The 18,576-nt window shown below is 41.3% G+C and overlaps 1 protein-coding gene across 1 annotated transcript in view; it reads right to left on the reverse strand.

Annotated features, from left to right (window-relative positions):
* Positions 1 to 18,576, reverse strand: part of LOC129417078 (interphotoreceptor matrix proteoglycan 1) — a 41,551-nt gene that overhangs the window by 5,797 nt on the left and 17,178 nt on the right. Inside the window, exons 13-16 of the mRNA XM_055171526.2 lie at positions 12,118 to 12,337; positions 9,639 to 9,846; positions 8,781 to 8,966; positions 8,492 to 8,675 (exon numbers count right to left, since the gene is read on the reverse strand). Coding sequence (XP_055027501.2) covers positions 8,492 to 8,675; positions 8,781 to 8,966; positions 9,639 to 9,846; positions 12,118 to 12,337 — 798 coding nt within the window. The remainder of the gene's footprint in view (positions 1 to 8,491; positions 8,676 to 8,780; positions 8,967 to 9,638; positions 9,847 to 12,117; positions 12,338 to 18,576) is intronic.

Genomic DNA, 18,576 nt, shown 5'->3' on the forward strand with positions numbered 1-18,576 from the left:
AACAGTTTTAAAATTTACATCTGGGGTTAGACAGTGTAATTTCTTTTGTTGAACAAAGCAGCCTGTTCAGGTAAATATTAATCACAGTTTACCCATTAAATTTACTTTTAAAGCCCCCTATAATTCTTCTTCCTAAAAGAATTTCTGCCTCTAAAATACTCTTTTATATAAACAAATCTATTATAATACAGGACTGTATGTTTTGTTGTGTGTACTGATGCTCTTGAGTCTTTAATTTCTTCTTCATAAAGAACAATTCATCAAAAGTATATAACATTTTTGCTGAATTTACAGATGTTACCTGTTTTTTGCATTAATATAACCATTTTTAGGCCTTCCACTGAAAAAAAGTGATTCATTGAATTTAATCAATTTTTTTAAGGTAAGTGGTTGCAATCAATTTATTTAAGCTACATTTAAACAAAAAAAATAGTAACGTAAAATAAAATATATAACTTTTGTATAAATGTAGCTTAAATAAATTGATTGCAACCACTTACCTTAAAAAAAAATATTAAATTCAGTGAATAATTTTTTTCAGTGTAGGGATGCAAAGTGATTAATCGCAACTAATCGTTTGCAGAATAAAAAAATTATACACATGCATGTATAATTTTAAGAAAAAAAATCTATTTATATATTAAGTATATAATTAAATTATATTAAAATATAAATGTATATACACTGAAAAAAAATGATTCATTGAATTTAATCAATTTTTTTAAGGTAAGTGTTTGCAATCAATTTATTTAAGCTACAATTAAACAAAAAAGTTTAGTAAAGTAAAATAAAATATAAAACTTTTGTTTGGATGTAGCTTAGGTAGGTTGATTGCAACCACTTGCCTTGGAGGAATTTATTAAATTCAATGAATAATTTTTTTCAGTGTAGGGATGCAAAGTGATTAATCGCAACTAATCGTTTGCAGAATAAAAAAATTATACACATGCATGTATAATTTTAAGAAAAAAAATCTATTTATATATTAAGTATATAATTAAATTATATTAAAATATAAATGTATATACACTGAAAAAAAATGATTCATTTAATTTAATCAATTTTTTTAGGGTAAGTGGTTGCAATCAATTTATTTAAGCTACATTTAAACAAAAAAGATTAGTAAAGTAAAATAAAATATACAACTTTTGTTTACATGTAGCTTAAATAAATTGATTGCAACCACTTACCTTAAAAAATTGATTAAATTCAATGAGTCATTTTTTTCAGTGTACACATATATAAATATTTCTTAAATATATACTTGCATCTGTGTGTATTGATAAAGTTTTTTATTTACATCATATACAGTATGTTTGTGTACTGTGTAAAATAATTATTTTGCAAACAATTAGTCGCAATTAATTGTTTTGCAGCCCTACCTTACAATTTTGCTGACTTCCAGAAATTTGCCCTCATTCTCAATGGCGGCCGGTGACTTCTTTTTTTGAGGGCGCACAAATCGAAGTTAGTCAAAACAGGTATGTATCCCGTCAGGTGGGTGGTTCATAATTTAAAAAAATTTGTTCGGTGCATAAACTGAACCAGTGTGCATCACGTGTCCCGTCAAAACAAGCGCCCGCTGCAGACGCGTCCAAAGGGTTTAATGATAAAAGAGACGCTCACGTTTGCCAGATACTTGCATATTCTCATGCATAAGCACAGTTCCCTTTCAGTCGGTCACTACGACGTCACGTCGTGACCGACGAATTGGGAACCGCTTCGCGGGTGACCTATCTGCTTCGAGAAACCTTTAAAACGCCAATGAACTTGGCATGCAGATAATTGCATCTGCCGGCGCCGCCCCGCCGCACAGCTATTTAATGAGCGGCAGGTGCAGTTATCAAATCAGCTTTTTAGCTTCGAAAGCTGGCAGACTGACTGCTCACGAGAAGCTACTCTCTGCTCTTTGGAGAACTCTGCGTGTTCGATTTGGTTGGGCAAAGGCATTTCAGCGGAGGCTCGCGGGTGTTCCACCTCTCTTTTTAATTTTTTGACTTTTTTCTCACTCTTAGTTGAGTGTTTGCGTAGCCGTTCCCCTGTGTGCTTCATCAACATCAGCACATCAAAAGAGTATTTCCTCTAAAAGAGTATTGCGGTGTTCTGCGTCTTTTTAAAGACAGCATTTCACTTGCACTGAGACGGGAGCGTCTTTTTAAAGATGTCTTTCCGTCCGTGTTTCTGGATGCGGCAAATGTATGGGTCCCCGGGTGGCCACGATCGTTTTCTCTCGTGCGCAAGAGTGCATGCTGAGGCTGCGATCGTGGAGGGTTCATACTCCTAAGAGAGCATGAACCTCTTGGATGGCGGAGACGGGTTTCGTACCTCCGGGAACGTTACCCCCGTTTTTCCGTTGCGGAGCCCCGTTAAAGGTGCGGTGGCAAAACTCCGGAAATCTTATCTCCGTATAAACGGTGCTGAATCGGTTAGCTGGTTCGTCCAGTGACTCTCAGCACCCCCATCCACAGCCAGAGGTGCCGTAAGAGACGGGTGGCGCGTGTTCTACGCGCTCTCGTCCTCTTTCAGTCCTCACGAGGATTCTATGTCTGTCACAGCATCGGAGAGGGGGTCGTCTATTCGATCGCCGACTCGGACCCACTCCCGCCTTCGGGTTGGGTAGGGGCCTCCGTGCTCGACCCCGAGTGGCGGCCATGTACGCTCGGGAGCGCGGAGACGGTCTGCGTGGAGCGGAGAGCTCCTCCCCCACCGCACCGTCCCGCCTAGATGATTGGCACTTCAGGACTGCAAGAACAGCCCCGACCTTCTGTGCCTTTCTTCCCGGGGTGCATGTTGGTTGACACGGTCGTGGAAAACTCGTTTTCCTCCCGGAACCGATCGTTCAGCCATCACCTCTCACCTCTCCTGACGGCGGGGCCGCTAAGGTTGCTGCTCCAAGAGACCAGCCTCCCTCCCCTCACAGACCCACGGGCTTGTGAGAGGCGGCCTCTGCCGTGCGCGCCATGGCGTGATGCAGGTCCGCCAGGCTAAGGCACTGAAGGATCTGCACAGGTGAGGTCACGGTCCGGCAACTAAAGAATCCTGTGTGGCTCTGACCTGGCGCTACGTGCGACTGGGTTCACCCCACAGACCGCCGGACGTGCTATGCCCACCCCCGGTGGTCCAGGACGCCATCTCTGGTTGTGTCTTGCGGGCATTAAGTAGGTCGTTAATAATCGTCCTAAATGTTCAATTTTAGACCAGCCATTTCGGCGACGCGGCTGAGAGTGTCCAACAATGATCGGCCGCTTTAGAGCAGACTGAGGCATCATGCCACGTCGGAGCCTAGCTGCCCCCTCCGTTACGTCAGTATATTGGTCTGCTTTTCGCCGAGGGCGTCCTGCTACGGCTTTTTTGTTCCTTCATCCCGGCAGCTCTGAGGAACCTGTCGTAAGCAGTACACCCGCCCACTCAGCCCGCTTCAGAGGTGGAAAATGAAACTTAGCGGCTCTGAGTCGGGCGATCTGAAGATGGAGAGGATCGCTCTTCAGGAGATGGTGAAAGCATCATTCTCCCCCCCCACCCCGGAGGAGGGCCGGGTGGGGAATCCTTGGTTTCGTTTTGTGTTCCGCCGACTTCAATCGGCACCCACTAACCTCAAAGAGCGAATTCCTCTTCTTTCTCCAGATCACCGGAGGCATATAGGAGTTTCGGACGGGCTCAAAACCCTGAGTTCTCCTCTTCCTCATTCGCCAGCGGATGTATCGAGCGGGACATCTACAAAGGAGCCTTTGCTCAGCATCCATCAGCGGTTTCGGGTGAGTGTTTCATTACACACAACATCTCACAATGCGGCCAAAGAGCACGCGTCGTTGAGTTCCCCGTCTCCGCTCGCCACGGGTACACACATCGTGCCGGTAATTTCCTCTCGCTCGGTATCTGGGGGCCTGAGCTTCCCAGCCCGTCGCGTTGGCTTTTACGCACGATCCGTCTCGGTTACGCATTCAATTTGCCCGGCTACCTTACAAATATTCATGCATTCGCTTCACCACGGTGAAGGCTGTCGATGCGCACGTATTGCGTGCGGAGATTGCTGTCCTATTGGCAAGGACGCGATCAAGCCGGTCCCTCCAGCCGAGATAAATTCGGGGCTTTACAGCCCTTCATTGTACCCAAGAAGAGTGGCAGGTTGCGTCCGATCCTAGATCTGCGCGTACTGAATCGAGAATTCACAGAATTCACATTCACAGCATGCTGTTCAAAATGTTTACGCAGAGGAGCATATTTTAATGCATCCGCCCATAGGATTGGTTCGCAGCTTTTAACCTGAAGGACGCGTACTTTCATGTCTCCATACTCCCCCGACACAGGCCGTTTCTCCGCTTTGTGTTCGAGGGGAGGGCATATCAGTACAAAGTCTCACCGTTCGGGCTTTCTCTCTCTCTCTCTCCCTGTGTCTTCATGAAAGTTGCGGATGGCGCACTGCAGCCCCTGAGAGAGAGAGCGGTGTTTGCGTTTTGGCGTATTGGCTCATAATAGCTCAGTTTCGTCAGATGCTGTGCACACACATAGATCGTGTATTTAAACACCTCGCTCGTCTCGGTCTTCAGGTCAACTGGGGAAAGAGTAAACTTTGCCCCGTGCAGAGAATCTCTTTTCTCGGAAAGTAACGGGATTTGGTCGATTTAACAACACGTCTCATAGAAGCGCGTGTTCAGTCAATTCTGGCTTGCCTCAACATTTAAAGGCAGGGTTGCGGTTCCACTGAAATAAGTTTAGAAACTTCTGGGGCATATGACAGCAGCCGCGGCCGTGACACCGCTCGGGCTGCTCCATATGAGACCGCTTCAGTGTTGGCTTTATGACCGAGTCCCGAGGAGAGCGTGGCTCACCGGCTTTCACAGTATTATAATTACATCGAGATGCCGTCACACTTTCACCCCGTGGTCAGACCCAGCGTTTCTCAGGGTGCGGGTGCCACTGAGAGGTCTCCAGGCATGCTATTGTTGGCAAAGATGCCTCTACCACGGGGTGGGCAGCCACGTACGGCGGGCTCGTCGCTTCGGGGGTCTATTCGACATTCCAGCGACATTAGCATAAATTGCCTCGAGCTGTGCACTGTATATCTTGCGCTCGTCCGTTTCGTCAACGTGATTTGATGCTTAAGATGTAGTGCGCACCGACAACACTGCGGCTGTAGCGTATATCTATCGCCAAGGCGGTCTGCGCTCTCGTCACCTGTCGCATCTCGCCCGTCTCTCCTCCTCTGGAGTCAGAAGTATCTGAGGTCTCTTCGTGCCATTCACATGTCGGGGTCGCTGAACACAGCGGCAGTCGCGCTTTCACGAGCAGCGCGCTCCGGCGAGTGGCGACTCCACCCCCGGTCGGTTCAGCTGATTTGGAAATGTTTCGGCAGAGCGCAGTTAGATCTGTTTGCTTCTTCAGAAACAACCCATTGTCGCCTGTTTTATTCATTATCCGAAGGAACACTCGGCGTGGATGCACTGGCACACAGCTGGCCGCTGGGTTTTCCCCAGTAAGCTTTATTGCGCAGACACTGTGCAAAGTCAGGGAGGACGAGGAGCGCATTCTATTAGTTGCGCCGTACCGGACAACTAGGAATTGGTTTTACAGAGTTCACTCTCCTCGCGACAGTCCCTCCCTGGCTGACTCCTTGGCACATTATGGCACCCTCGCCCCGATCTGTGGAACCCCCATGTGTGGTCTTTGGACGGGGCGCGAAGGTTTTAGGTGGTTTACCCCAGGCGGTATCTAACACCATCGCTGCAGCGCGAGCACCGTCTATGAGACAGGCGTATACGCTGAAATGGAACCTGTTTGTTGTTTGGTGTACCTCTCAGCGAGAGGACCCCCGAGAATGCTCGATCAGTATTGTGCTTTCATATCTCCAGCACCGCTTGGAGAAGAGGCTGTCACCATCTACTATTAAAGTAGATATCGCGGCAATATCCGCGCATCACGCACCTATAGACGGTAGATCTGTGGGTCAGCACGATCTGGTCATTAGGTTTTTAACAGGGGCACGGAGGCTGAATCCTTCGCGCCTCCCTCTATTCCTCCTTGGGACTTGTCCATGGTGCTGAAAGTTCAGCACTGCCCTTTCGAGCCTCTGCTGACGGTGAGCGTCAAGTTTCTCACTATGAAAACTTTGACGCTCCTCGCATTGGCTTCTATTAAAAGGATAGGGGATTTTCATGCATTTTCGGTCAACGATTCGTGCCTTCAGTTCGGGCCGGCTGAATCCAGCGTTAAACTGAGACCCCGGCCGGGCTACGTGCCTAAAGTTCCCACCACTCCCTTTAGAGGTCGGGTGGGGGACTTTTCAAGCGCTGCCTTCGGAGGCAGACACAGCTATGGCTTTGTTATGTTCTGTACGTGCACTACGTGTGTATGTGGATTGCACTCAAAGCTTTCGGACCTCAGAACAGCTCTTTGTCTGTTACGGTGGTCAGCAGAAAGGGAAAGCTTTCTCTAAACAGAGGATGTCTCATTGGATTGTAGACACAATCGCCCTGAAATATGAGAAACAGGTCATTCCTTGCCCTTTTGGTTTGAGAGCCCATTCAACCAGAAGCGTGGCTTCATCTTGGGCTTTGGCTCGTGGTTTCTCGCTTTCAGATATTTGTAGAGCTGCTGGCTGGGTGACACCTAATACGTTCACTAGATTCTACAGTGTTCGTGTTGAGCCGGTATCCTCTCGAGTTCTCTCGTCAGATCAGTGAGAACATCGAGGAATGGCTCCTGTGTCGGCTTGGAGCCTTTCTTTTTGGCTGCGCAGAAACCGCACCATTATGGAAGGCCATTAAGGCAAAAACGTTACAAAAAATGTTTTTTGTCTTTTTCACCGCTTGGTGACCGATGTTGCGGAGCATCGGCTGCCAGCCTCTCACTAGATGTATTCTTGACTATCTGGGTGAGGCTAGCGCCCACATTGCGCCCCCTAGTGGTTTCTTTGTGAGTATTTCCGTGGAAAGTTTGATTTACCACGTTTCCCTTAGCGGAGTTCGTTCCGCGCCTCTCTAGTGTTGCTAAGAGAGTGTATTTTTATAGACCTCGTGTCTTTTTATCCATCACCTTAGTGGTAGACCCCTAGAGGGTTTTTCTTCCGCAGCGATCTTAGTCCCGCCTGACGAGTTCGCTTCCCAGTTCGCCTAGTCACTATCGTGGGTTAAGGAACAAGTAGTGACCGGCCTCTGCTTCAACCCCATTTCCGTTCCCTTAAAGAGGAGAGTCGGAGGGTTTATGCAGGCACTGGAAGGGTCAGCTTCAGTGGCGCTTTGGTAGGGATTCCCAATTCGTGTTACATATGTAACCGAGACGTTCCCTTTCAGTCGGTCACTACGACGTCACGTCGTGACCGACTGAAAGGGAACGTCTCGGTTACATATGTAACCCTCGTTCCCCGAAGGAAGGGAACGGAGACGCCACGTCCCGTCGCCACAGTTTGCTGTTCCACTGCTGATATCGGCCGGACCCTTTCCTTCTGTCCAGCTTTCTCAGCAAAAAAATAGCTGATTTGATAACTGCACCTGCCGCTCATTAAATAGCTGTGCGGCGGGGCGGCGCCGGCAGATGCAATTATCTGCATGCCAAGTTCATTGGCGTTTTAAAGGTTTCTCGAAGCAGATAGGTCACCCGCGAAGCGGTTCCCAATTCGTCGGTCACGACGTGACGTCTCCGTTCCCTTCCTTCAGGGAACGAGGGTTACATATGTAACCGAGACGTTTACTGTTAATGGAGTGTCCTTGGTGTTTTTTGTGAACGTGAGCGTCTCTTATCATAAACGGTTTTGACATGTGTGCAGCAGGCACCCACCTTGACAAAACACGTGATGCACATGGTTCACATGACGCAACAATCACATTATTCAAAAACACGAGCCACACACATGACACTCCGAACACATATTTTGAATTTGCACCCCTTGGAAGAGCAATCACGAGCCGCCACTGCTCATTCTCTACATTTGTCAGTCAAATAATATGCATTATTAAATAAATCACACATAAAAAATGTTGGGTTATTTTCAACCAATGGCTGGGTCAAAAAGGGACAAACCCAACCACTGAGTTAAATTAACCCAGAAAATGTTTATATTTGACTCAACCATGGGTTGCAACAACCCAGCATGGGTTAATTTATAATCCAACAGATGGGTTTGTCCCTATTCAGATACTGTCCAATTACTGTTTGTCTTTTTAACAAAAAAATATAACAGTGTTTTATAATCTGGACCCTATAAATGTTATAAAATATTTTGCATCCAAAAAGTGCATGTGCTTTATTTAAAACAAATGCTGCACGGTTTCACTTTTTTATCTAATGGAAACACATTTGAAAGTGCCCAAGTGTCCAAAAAGTGTCTTAAGTGACCAACTGTGCTTGACTATGTTGGCATGACAAATAAAACCACTGTGAAATTAGAAGTAAAAGTTAGTCTGTATGCTCCCTAAAGTCCACAATAAAGGACATAGGTATGATTTGATCAGAAGCTGATATGGATGTTAGTACAGATCTTGGCTGTACACTTTACCTCGATACTAAGCTGTATACTTTCAAGTGATCGAAATGTGCCTTGGCCTGAGTGATGTAAGGAGCCTGAGTCAGAGCTCATTGGACAGAGGATGCTCGACACATGTGTTAAGACCCCATCATCATTCTCAAAAACTGGATTTATTCTCAAAGTATTGCCAAAGGAGAATGGCGATTCTGAATGCCTATAATGCAAAGAGATCAAGTCTTAACACCTTTGTGTTTAAAACAGCCCACACCACTGCAAATCCAAATCTAAAGTAAAGGAAACGTAAAAAAGCCCTTCTTACACAAGTGACATGGTCTTTCTGGTCCGTATACATTTCTTGTTAATGAAAATCAAGATGCCTATCACAGCACAAACCACTGAGAGGCTTCCCACCAGGCAGGCTATGAAAAGAAGAGGGTCAACTGGCACTGACACCATCTCATTGCAGCGTTCTCCGTGATAGTGCCAGTACTGACCGATATGACATCTAAAAGTGGGGAAGAGAGAAACGGTTAGGATCACCTAAAATGGTAGAGGTTTCTAATGGTATAAAACCTGGAAAAATCATTTTAAAGTTGTCATTTTTAGACTTGTAGAAAGTTAAGAAATCTTGAAAGTCCAAGTAGCGAGTCAGGGAAATATTAAAGAGTTTGAAAAAAACTGTTACGTGTTGAGTTAAGTGTTAAGTGTTAGTGTCCATTAAAGTCCATTAAAATGAGAAAAATCCTGCAATGTTTTCCTCAAAAAACATAATTTCTTCTCGACTGAACAAAGAAAGACATCAACATTTTGGATGACATGGTGGTGAGTAAATTATCTGGATTTTTCTTTTAAGAAAATTGAATATTCCTTTAAGGGGTCTAAAATAAAGAAAATAGACTTTTAAAACAGGTTATTATAACTGAAAGACATGTATAGCACATTTTTTTTACTTGAGTGCAATAAATGTTTTTGTTGAAAAAAAGGGGAGAATTGTTTGAGAGAATCGTGATCTCATTTCCCATGGGAAAAATCGTGATTCCCATTTTTGCAAGACTCATGCAGCCCTACTGTAAAGCCATTGAATGAATGGGCTAAGGCTTTAGCAGTGTACTGTCTGGTTTGACAAATGACGTACGATAGACTGTGATATCACCATTAAGAGGTGATATTAACATACCTGCAGGTAGCACCGTGCCCTGGTATGATTTCACACTGCCCTCCGTTCAGGCAGTATTCTGGTTGCAGGTCACAAATGCTGGTGCAGGGAAGGCCGTCCACAGCGCTGTAGCCCGGATCACAGAGACACTCTGCCTCCGTGCTTAGCGCGTTCACCACGCAGCGGGAGAATTCGTTACATGCCATAAATTTACATGGATCTGCGTCATCTGCTGGCCATAAAAATGAACATTAATTGGTTTTTAAATACTTCGAGCCATATAGAGACTGCGTCCGAAAGCTTAGGCAGGTGATTGCCTTTCTGTCTTATAAGGCAATGACTTCGGTGGCACTCCCTATACATTCATATGGAATTCTGTTTGAAATATAAACAGAGAGTATCTTTGTGATAACTAATCACATATTTGAAAACTACAATACTAATTTCTTGCTAAAAATTGTGTAAAAAGTGAAAATGTAACTTTATTTACACTAAAGTTGTGCTCCAGGTGCTTTCTTGGCCGCATTTTACTTTATTTTTACTCGACCAGGCTCGACCAATCACATTCCCTGCGCATGCCCACGCATAGAATTGTGTGACAAGACGATGAATGTATCTCAGGAGACAGGAAGTGAACCAAACATTGGATTCGGATGTGCCTTGACGCCTTCCTGCTTTGGAATGCTGCTTCTGAAGGCAGCGTTTTAGAGCTTTCGGACGCAGCCAGAGAAAGACTAACAGACTTAACACGGGCATGATGATCCCTTTAAGTTAATGTAAATTACTACTATTATTTACGCTACATTCACACGGGACAGAAGCGTTAACCATGACGGAAGGCTTGTATGAAGTGTGGCCTACAGCCATTCACAGTGAGCGCAATACATGCTCCGGTCTTCCATAAACGTAATTGGCTGGCTCTGCCTAGGTTATTTGCATAAGGTGATCTGATTAGCTGACGCACGCGTTGCCGCTTGAAAAGTTGAGAAATGTTTAATTTATGCCTCGAGCAATGGCAGTGACGCGGTGCAGATGGATCCACAATTCAGATCGGCAACACATAACGTCACCAATTGAAAGTGAATGGGGAATGTTAACGCTTAGGCCCCGTGTGAACGTACCGTTAATGTTCTTAAAGGATAATTCCGGTATTTAACACTTTGAGTCTCATTTCCGGTTCGTTTTGGATGAACTACAGTGATGGACACAGAAATTTTGACAATGGGTCGTGTCTTGACTTTTTGACTCATTTAGAAGCGTCTCTTGACTGCTTCAGAATGGAAGTCAATGACCATGCACAAACATGTCATTAAAACAACACTTAACGTTCATTTTCAAAACTGTACTACTCACAGAGTGGTTCGTGGTGTTCGTTGATGATTAAAAACAAATATATTGGCGCAATGTATGATTTCAATCCGTGTTATTTGCTATAGTGGAACTATTTTTTCAGATACCTCACAACAACCGCGTAGTCCAACAAACTGTAATAAAACGGTAGCATACTTTCAAAATCAAGTTTATTTATAACACTTACACCATCCAACATGTTTTTTTCATCAACAGAACAATAAAGAAGATATTTTGCAGAAACCCCAGTGCTCCGTCATGCAAGTCAACAGATCCGCACACTTTAAGAGCTAAAGCATATATATCCAATACAACAGTAATCCCCCATAACTCCGTGTGACATACTGACGTCTTGTGAAGCAAATCGATCAGTTTTTGCAAGAAACTGAACGTTATTTACAACACTATTAGCGTGAATGCCAAAGCAGGAAGCGTGCTTTCCGTTCGAGGCGATCTCTTCCTGATCTCTTCCAATGGTGGCGTTTGGTGGCTGTTGGCAATGGATGTTGGTCTCTCTGCGCCACCTATAGAGCGGGAGCTTGATGCGCACTTCCTGCTTGGCAAAAGCTCTGCATTAACGCTGTAAAATATTTATATATATATTCGAATCTCAAAACTGAAAATCGAATGTCAACCCACGGAACGAATATTCGAATATTCTGGTCCAGCCCTACAAATATGAGAAAATTTCTTCTGAGAGAAACCGAGTGAAAAAACTACAACCACCTGTAAACCGACCCTTTTCTGTTTCCCGGCGGCAGAGTGATATATCAGTGAGCAATAAGTCTTCCAAGAGAAATCAATGGAATTTTACAAAATGCCAAATAAAACACGACAGAAACTGTATTTTGCTACACAACTTGTTTTTAATCATCAACGAACACCACGAACCACTCGGTGAGTATCACAGTTTTGAAAATGAACGTTAAGTGTTGTTTTAATGACATGTTTGTGCATGGCCATTGACTTCCATTCTGAAGCAGTCAAGAGACGCTTCTAAACGAGTCAAAAACTAAAGACACCACCCATTGTCAAAATTTCTGTGTCCATCTCTGTAGTTCATCCAAAACAAACCAGAAATGAGACTCAAAGTGTTAAATACCGGAATTATCCTTTAATTGGAGCGCTTGTAATCAGTGCCCATCCCTACCTACTCCCACATCCACCGACTGAGAGTCAAGTTTCATATCCAGCTTCGTAGACGCGGCATTGCAGAAGTTCTCCAGCAAGCAGTGCACCCTCTCCGTAGCATTGTAGGGAACAGGTTTAGTTAATTTCATCTTGCTGTTTACCACCACACTGCCATTCCTGAAGTTCAGGATCTCAAGCTCCTTAAATCCAGTCAGATTGGACTGTAGATATGGGAGGAGCTGTGTGAGAGATAAAAATAAAATGAATGAAGTGACGACTTTTTCTTTCGTCAACGTTGACTAGTTTGGTGCCTAAATGTAATGCAGCTTAGATGCAAAGCTTTCTGGGATTGTCAATTGTAAAGCAATTCTCGTCGATAGCTCGAGTTCTGAGACGGGAAGATTTCAGCTGGTGTCTGTCTCTCATCCTATTACAATATGCAAAACCTTTTCAATGCTCATTTCACTCCTCCCGAGGAGGGCCAGTAAGAGATAAAGGCGGTTGTTTGGGAGAAATAGGGCGTAGCAGCTCAGTCATCCATCTTTGCTCAAGATTTCAAGAGCCTGATTGCAGCAGTCAAGTGAAAGACAGAAGACTTAGAGAGCTTGATATATTTAAAGCGACATCTGACATATTAATATTCTGAAAATATTTGTCTCACAAACGTGACATGCATGTCATTTAGCATAACTGCTCATTTTCTTTACAGGGTTTTTTGCATAGGCTAATTTAATTGCATTCTGCGGGCAAGGCCAAGTTTGCATGGCCTTGCTTTGTCATTGCAAATATATTCATGGCGGTTTTTGTCTGTTGTTATTATGTGGTTACCGGATTGTTGCTATTTTTCATCCTTTTCATGACACGTCTGATTCTGATTGCTATAGCACACCTGTCCTCAGCAGCCCTATTTGATCTATCATTTGTTCGGGACAAAGTTTAATACCAAAGTTGTTTCGTTCAAATCCCTAACCCTTAATATAACAAATGCCGATTTTTGCCTTAGCAAGCACCATTAAATATACATTTATACAACATGCAGTGGTAAAAAGATGAAATGTCTATTTCAAAAAAAGTCATTTTATGTTGGCACACAGTAATGCTGAAAAAAACAAGGTAGTATATAAAATATATATGGTGACTTTATATTCATAATATCCGCCTCAAGGTTAGACGGAGGACGCTATGTAAAATAAAAGCATGAATAATTTACTCAAAATGCATCTCTAGTGCTTTTTAAAAGTAAATTCAAGCTTGCAGAGGTGATACAATGTTGGCTTGGCATAAAGACGTCTTTACTAAACATGTTTATGTCTTTAAACCAAAAGGTTATCAGTATAAGGAGGTAGAACTGATCTGCCATTCAAGATCAACCTTTCACCTCTCGGCAAAGCGCCAGGAGAACAGGTGTGACTCTTTCCCACAGGACATGCTGGGACTCAGAGCTCAGTACCAGTCAATGCTACTGTCTAACTGATTCCAGTTTCGTGAACTTTGATTGCCACCACAGGACAGAATGAATAAACTAATATGTATATACAGTAGAGTAGCACTGACTTACACAAAGGAAAAATTATAAATACAAAAAATTCTGAGAAAGCAGTATTGTAACATATCGATTTTCAATAGCGATAACCAGTGTTGGGGTAACGCATTACATGTAACGTGCATTACGTAACAATATTACTTTTCTGAAGTAACGAGTAAAGTAACGCATTACTTTTTAAAAGTACACATTAATATTTGAGTTATTGTTTTAAAAAAGTATTGCAAGTTACTTTTTACTTTAATTCTTTGAAAAAATTTACTGAATTAAACTGAACGTATTCACATTATGCACTCTATGCATATGTCTGTGTGGGAATAGTTTGAGTCAGAAACCAGAGCTCTGGCAGGCCAATTTTGTGATAAAATATGCAATTTCTGTATGCAGAACTTCTCAGTCATAAAAAACACCTGCAAGGCCTGAAAGAGATCAAGCCTCAGCCAAGAAAAAGTAACTAAAAAGTAAAGCAAGCATTACTTTCCATGAAAAGTAACTAAGTAACACAATAAGTTACATTTTTTGGAAGTAACTTAATATTGTAATGCATTACTTTTAAAAGTAACTTTCCCCAACACTGGTGATAACAATAACTATAACTGAACAAATATAGTTTTAAAAATTGTTCTAAATGAAAGAGAATAATTCTTCAACAACATAAACAAACGGCTTTTGTGGATCAAACTTAACTTCCCGTAGATTTCCACATAATCAATAACAACAAGAATCCTTTTAGAGTATTTTTTTTGTATGATGCATAGTTGGAGAAACTAACTACCTACTCAAGACTGTTTCCCGAAAACGTAACTTTGTTGCACATTTGTCTTTTGAACCATGTTGGTTTAACAACTTAGTTGATGATGTCACGTGGGAGGTGGAGTACTAATTAATCTTTTAAAATCGATTTAATGTCGGTTATTGCTGTAAATAACGTATATTGCATCGGAAGACACAGTTGTTTATTTTCAAGATATTCGATTCATGTGCAAGTTCCCTCTTACGTCACTCCTCCCAGGGATTCCCCAAGGTCTTAAAGCTAGCATCCCTGCGCACATGCACAGTTTTTAGACATAAATTGGACTTTGTATATATTTAAAATGGATATAGAATGCACTACATGTTATTTGCTTATTTTGTTCAAAAGCATGATCAACGTAAGTCTACATATTAAAACAAGGAACTAGGTTTTTAACCACAGGTGAAGAGCTGTCTTTCAAACCACACAAGTTTGTGATGCAGCTTGTGAATGTTAGTTTGAACTATGGTTTCCGGAAACACCAAATCGCTGAACTTTGTCAGTAGCGGCGAAACTTTTGACAGTAGTTAACGATGCTTTTGGGAAACGCACCCCTGACTAATAAACACATATAGACCGGAAGTTAATGCACATGTAACCGTCTATAATAATACATGGGGTGTAACGAGATTAGGGATGCACCGAATGTTTGCCAACCTAAATTATTAGGCTGGAAATAGTAAAAAACTAACTTTCTGTGTTTGGCTGAACAAGTAAAAAGACCGGAACGAAGAAAAGCGTCAGCAGTATGTAATAAAAACTTCATACAACCAGTAAAGTCCTACAATAATAAACACGCTTATATTAAACGAGAATAAAGCGATCATTAACAAAAGCATTTTGTTTGCACGTACACTTAAAAAATAGACTACACTCCGGGCTGAAGCGTTGTTGCAAGTTTCTTAAGTAAATATATATGTAATTGCATTTTGTGCAGGAAAATAGTAGTATGTAAATGGAACAGTTTTAACAAATCAGCTCCGATCAGAGAAGTCACCCAGTGTAAATATGTTCATTGTTAAATAATGTGAAATAAGTATAGTAAAAAGAAAATTCTGAAAATGTAACTTATGCAGTGGTGATGAAATTGGCAAAATAATTAGGAAAATGAAAAATCAGTTGTTCATTATTCGGCCTTCAGCTGAGTGTTTCATTTTATTCTGCTTCGCCCAAGTAAACATATGGTTTTAAACATTCATTTTTAGAGTGATACCATACTTTTATATGTATGAGCATGCTGGCAATATGTATGCTTTGTATGCCAACGACAAACGCGCCATAATTCAGCCTTCAAGGAGTTCTGGCTTTTGCGGTCAGATATTGGAGGAAAGATGTTCAGCATTAAAAACGTAAAGCAACAGCAGGCCATCTACTTCCATTTTTGTGACTGTAACACTGCAGCACACAAGTTTAGAAATCACATAACGTTATAGTTATCATCCGTGTATGGACGCTAATATAGTTATAGTTATCTTTATTAATAGTTATCTTCATAATGCATCTTATATGCTTCTGATAAGCAGATTCTAAACTGCTCCAGGGCTCCCTTGTAAAAGAGATTTGAATATCTCAATGGGACATCGCCTGGTAAAATAAAGGGTAAATAAAAATAAATTAAAAAACACATTCTAGCATACTGGTTTGACAATTACACTTGTATCTGCTGTTCTGTTCAATAATTTTTGGATGGTCATAAATTGTGCATGATTTGCATGCTTTAGTTCTCCATTCCACAAACCAGGAAACACAGGAGTATTGAGAATCCTACAAGATGAGAAGCTAAAATCAATGCAAATCTAGTATAGAACTAAAATATTGCAAATGCATACAAAAGCAGCTGCAATTTTGAGGTGGAAAAAAAACAAGATTATCGTTGTCAGATGATTCCTTACAAACTTATTTATGAATCAATGAACTCATTTTATGGCTATTTCATGGTAGCGTCTGACCTGAATTTTTGTGGTTCATTTGAAAAGCCAAAATGCTTTTGCGGGTGTTCACGACTTAAATCTTTTATGTAGTATTGAAATAGTTGGTCTCTTAAAAGTCATACTTTAAACTCCATAACTTAAATATAAAGTATAGAACAGAACATGTAGATGTTTTAAATGGTACAAATGTCTTGCTAACCTTTTAAGTTGTATAACATAAATTCTGAAGATAATAACTATTCTGATGTTCTCTGAAAACAGACATCATTTTAGACAAATAAACACAGATCAAGTCAGAATCATCCATTAGTAGAGCAATTTTACTTTGAATCTTCAAAGTACAAGCAGCATCTCCGAGATTGCATTCAGCCACATAAACAAGCCACAAAGGCAGCTGTCTTTTGTATTGCTTTTATTATAAATTGTTCATTAAGCTGTTAATTTCATATTCAACAAAACATGCTTTGTCTTTATTCATGTAACACTCTTATTAAATAATATTTAAGGATTGATTACACCCAAGGATGTGTGTCACGCTGCAGACTAGCTAACCAACAAAAGCAGTTTACATTTATGCATCTGAGAGACAGTTTTATCCAAAGTGACACAGTGCACTAGTTCCTATACAGTTGATCAATTGATGGAATTAAACATATGAATATTGCATGTTTTGCCAGTAAAGCTACAGAATCATTTTGAGAAACGGAATTAAAAACATATCGCCTGAGGGAATTTTATTTTGGCAGGCTCTGTCAGACTCTTATCAATTGTGAACATTGAGCTCGCAAAATTCTGTTCTCTGAAAATAATTCATATTTCCTAAAAAATCTAAATCATCTTGAGGTGTTGGATCTTCCTACCCAGCAATGTTCGAGATTCAGACACACTCGATCAGTTTAAGTCCAAACCAAAGAACCATCTCTTGCATTCACATAATTCAGCTCCTAAACATACTTATGCCGCAATAGTTAGCCTGACCCACAACCAAGCACACTGAAAAAAATGATTCATTGAATTTAATCAATTTTTTTAAGGTAAGTGGTTGCAATCAATTTATTTAAACTACATTTAAACAAAAGTTTTATATTTTATTTTACTTTACTAATATTTTTTGTTTAAATGTAGCGTAAATAAATTGATTGCAACCACTTATCTAAAAAAATTGATTCATTTCAATGAATCATTTTTTTCAGTGCACAGACGAGGGAGTTATGATAATGTCGCTCTTGTCTACATCACCAATCCCATGAAGTAAACTGTTGCCTACAATCCGTGTGTTTGTTGTAGTCCAAGAAAAGAGATATACGTTGGAGACGATAACTCGCATCATCGTTTACTTTGGGGTATGGACCCTCTGCATATTGTTAACATGTACTAATACACACTTGCACAACAAAGGAAAACGTTTAAAACGTGAATTGAACAATAGGTGCTCTTTATGACATAAGCACTATTCGGACGAGATTAGTTTTCCAAACGACGTTTGAGTTTCAGCGTGTCCCCCAGGACGTCTGTGATTTTATGTACCGATTCGGACGGGATTAAAATGATGCAGGCTATTCCAGAGATATGAGTGTCTGTTTCATGCATTTGGGCCTTGCAGTAGCACGTGCTCTGGATACGCGTGTTTGTAATGTTAAATATTTTGCTTTGAATGTAAAATTATGACAAAACATGTAATTTATTAATTTAATTTTAACAAATCAAAATAAAACATACAAATCCTACTAAAGTAACGTTAGCCTACGTGTTTTATATAACTGTCTGCTTATAACAAACACAAAGAAATGAAGAAATAATGATTAATAAAATTTAATATCTTTATTAATTAACATTACCATTCTGGAGTTGAACAACTTTGAACGGAGTTTCTTATAATGTTAATGATATTACATTGTTTAGTCTTAACAGTGTATGATATTCAGCTCGTCTTGATTTAAATACTTTATTTTGGCGAATGCGAAAAAACATTCACATCTGAATGAATGGGACTCAGGAAATACAATATATACGCGCATTAGTAAGACCTTACGGCAGATCACGTTGGCCAAAACACGAAATGAACCGCGTTTTCAAAAGATATTGCGGGCAAACACAGACATTTGCATCCGGACGGGATTAAATTTCTCAGAGGACCTCTGAGTTCGGCGGAAAAACAGTAGGTAAATTGCTCTGGAATTTTTACGGAGGTCGTCAGAGAAAAACACAGAC

The sequence above is a fragment of the Misgurnus anguillicaudatus genome, chromosome 7 (assembly GCF_027580225.2).
Source record: "Misgurnus anguillicaudatus chromosome 7, ASM2758022v2, whole genome shotgun sequence".
Classification (NCBI taxonomy): Eukaryota; Metazoa; Chordata; class Actinopteri; order Cypriniformes; family Cobitidae; genus Misgurnus; species Misgurnus anguillicaudatus.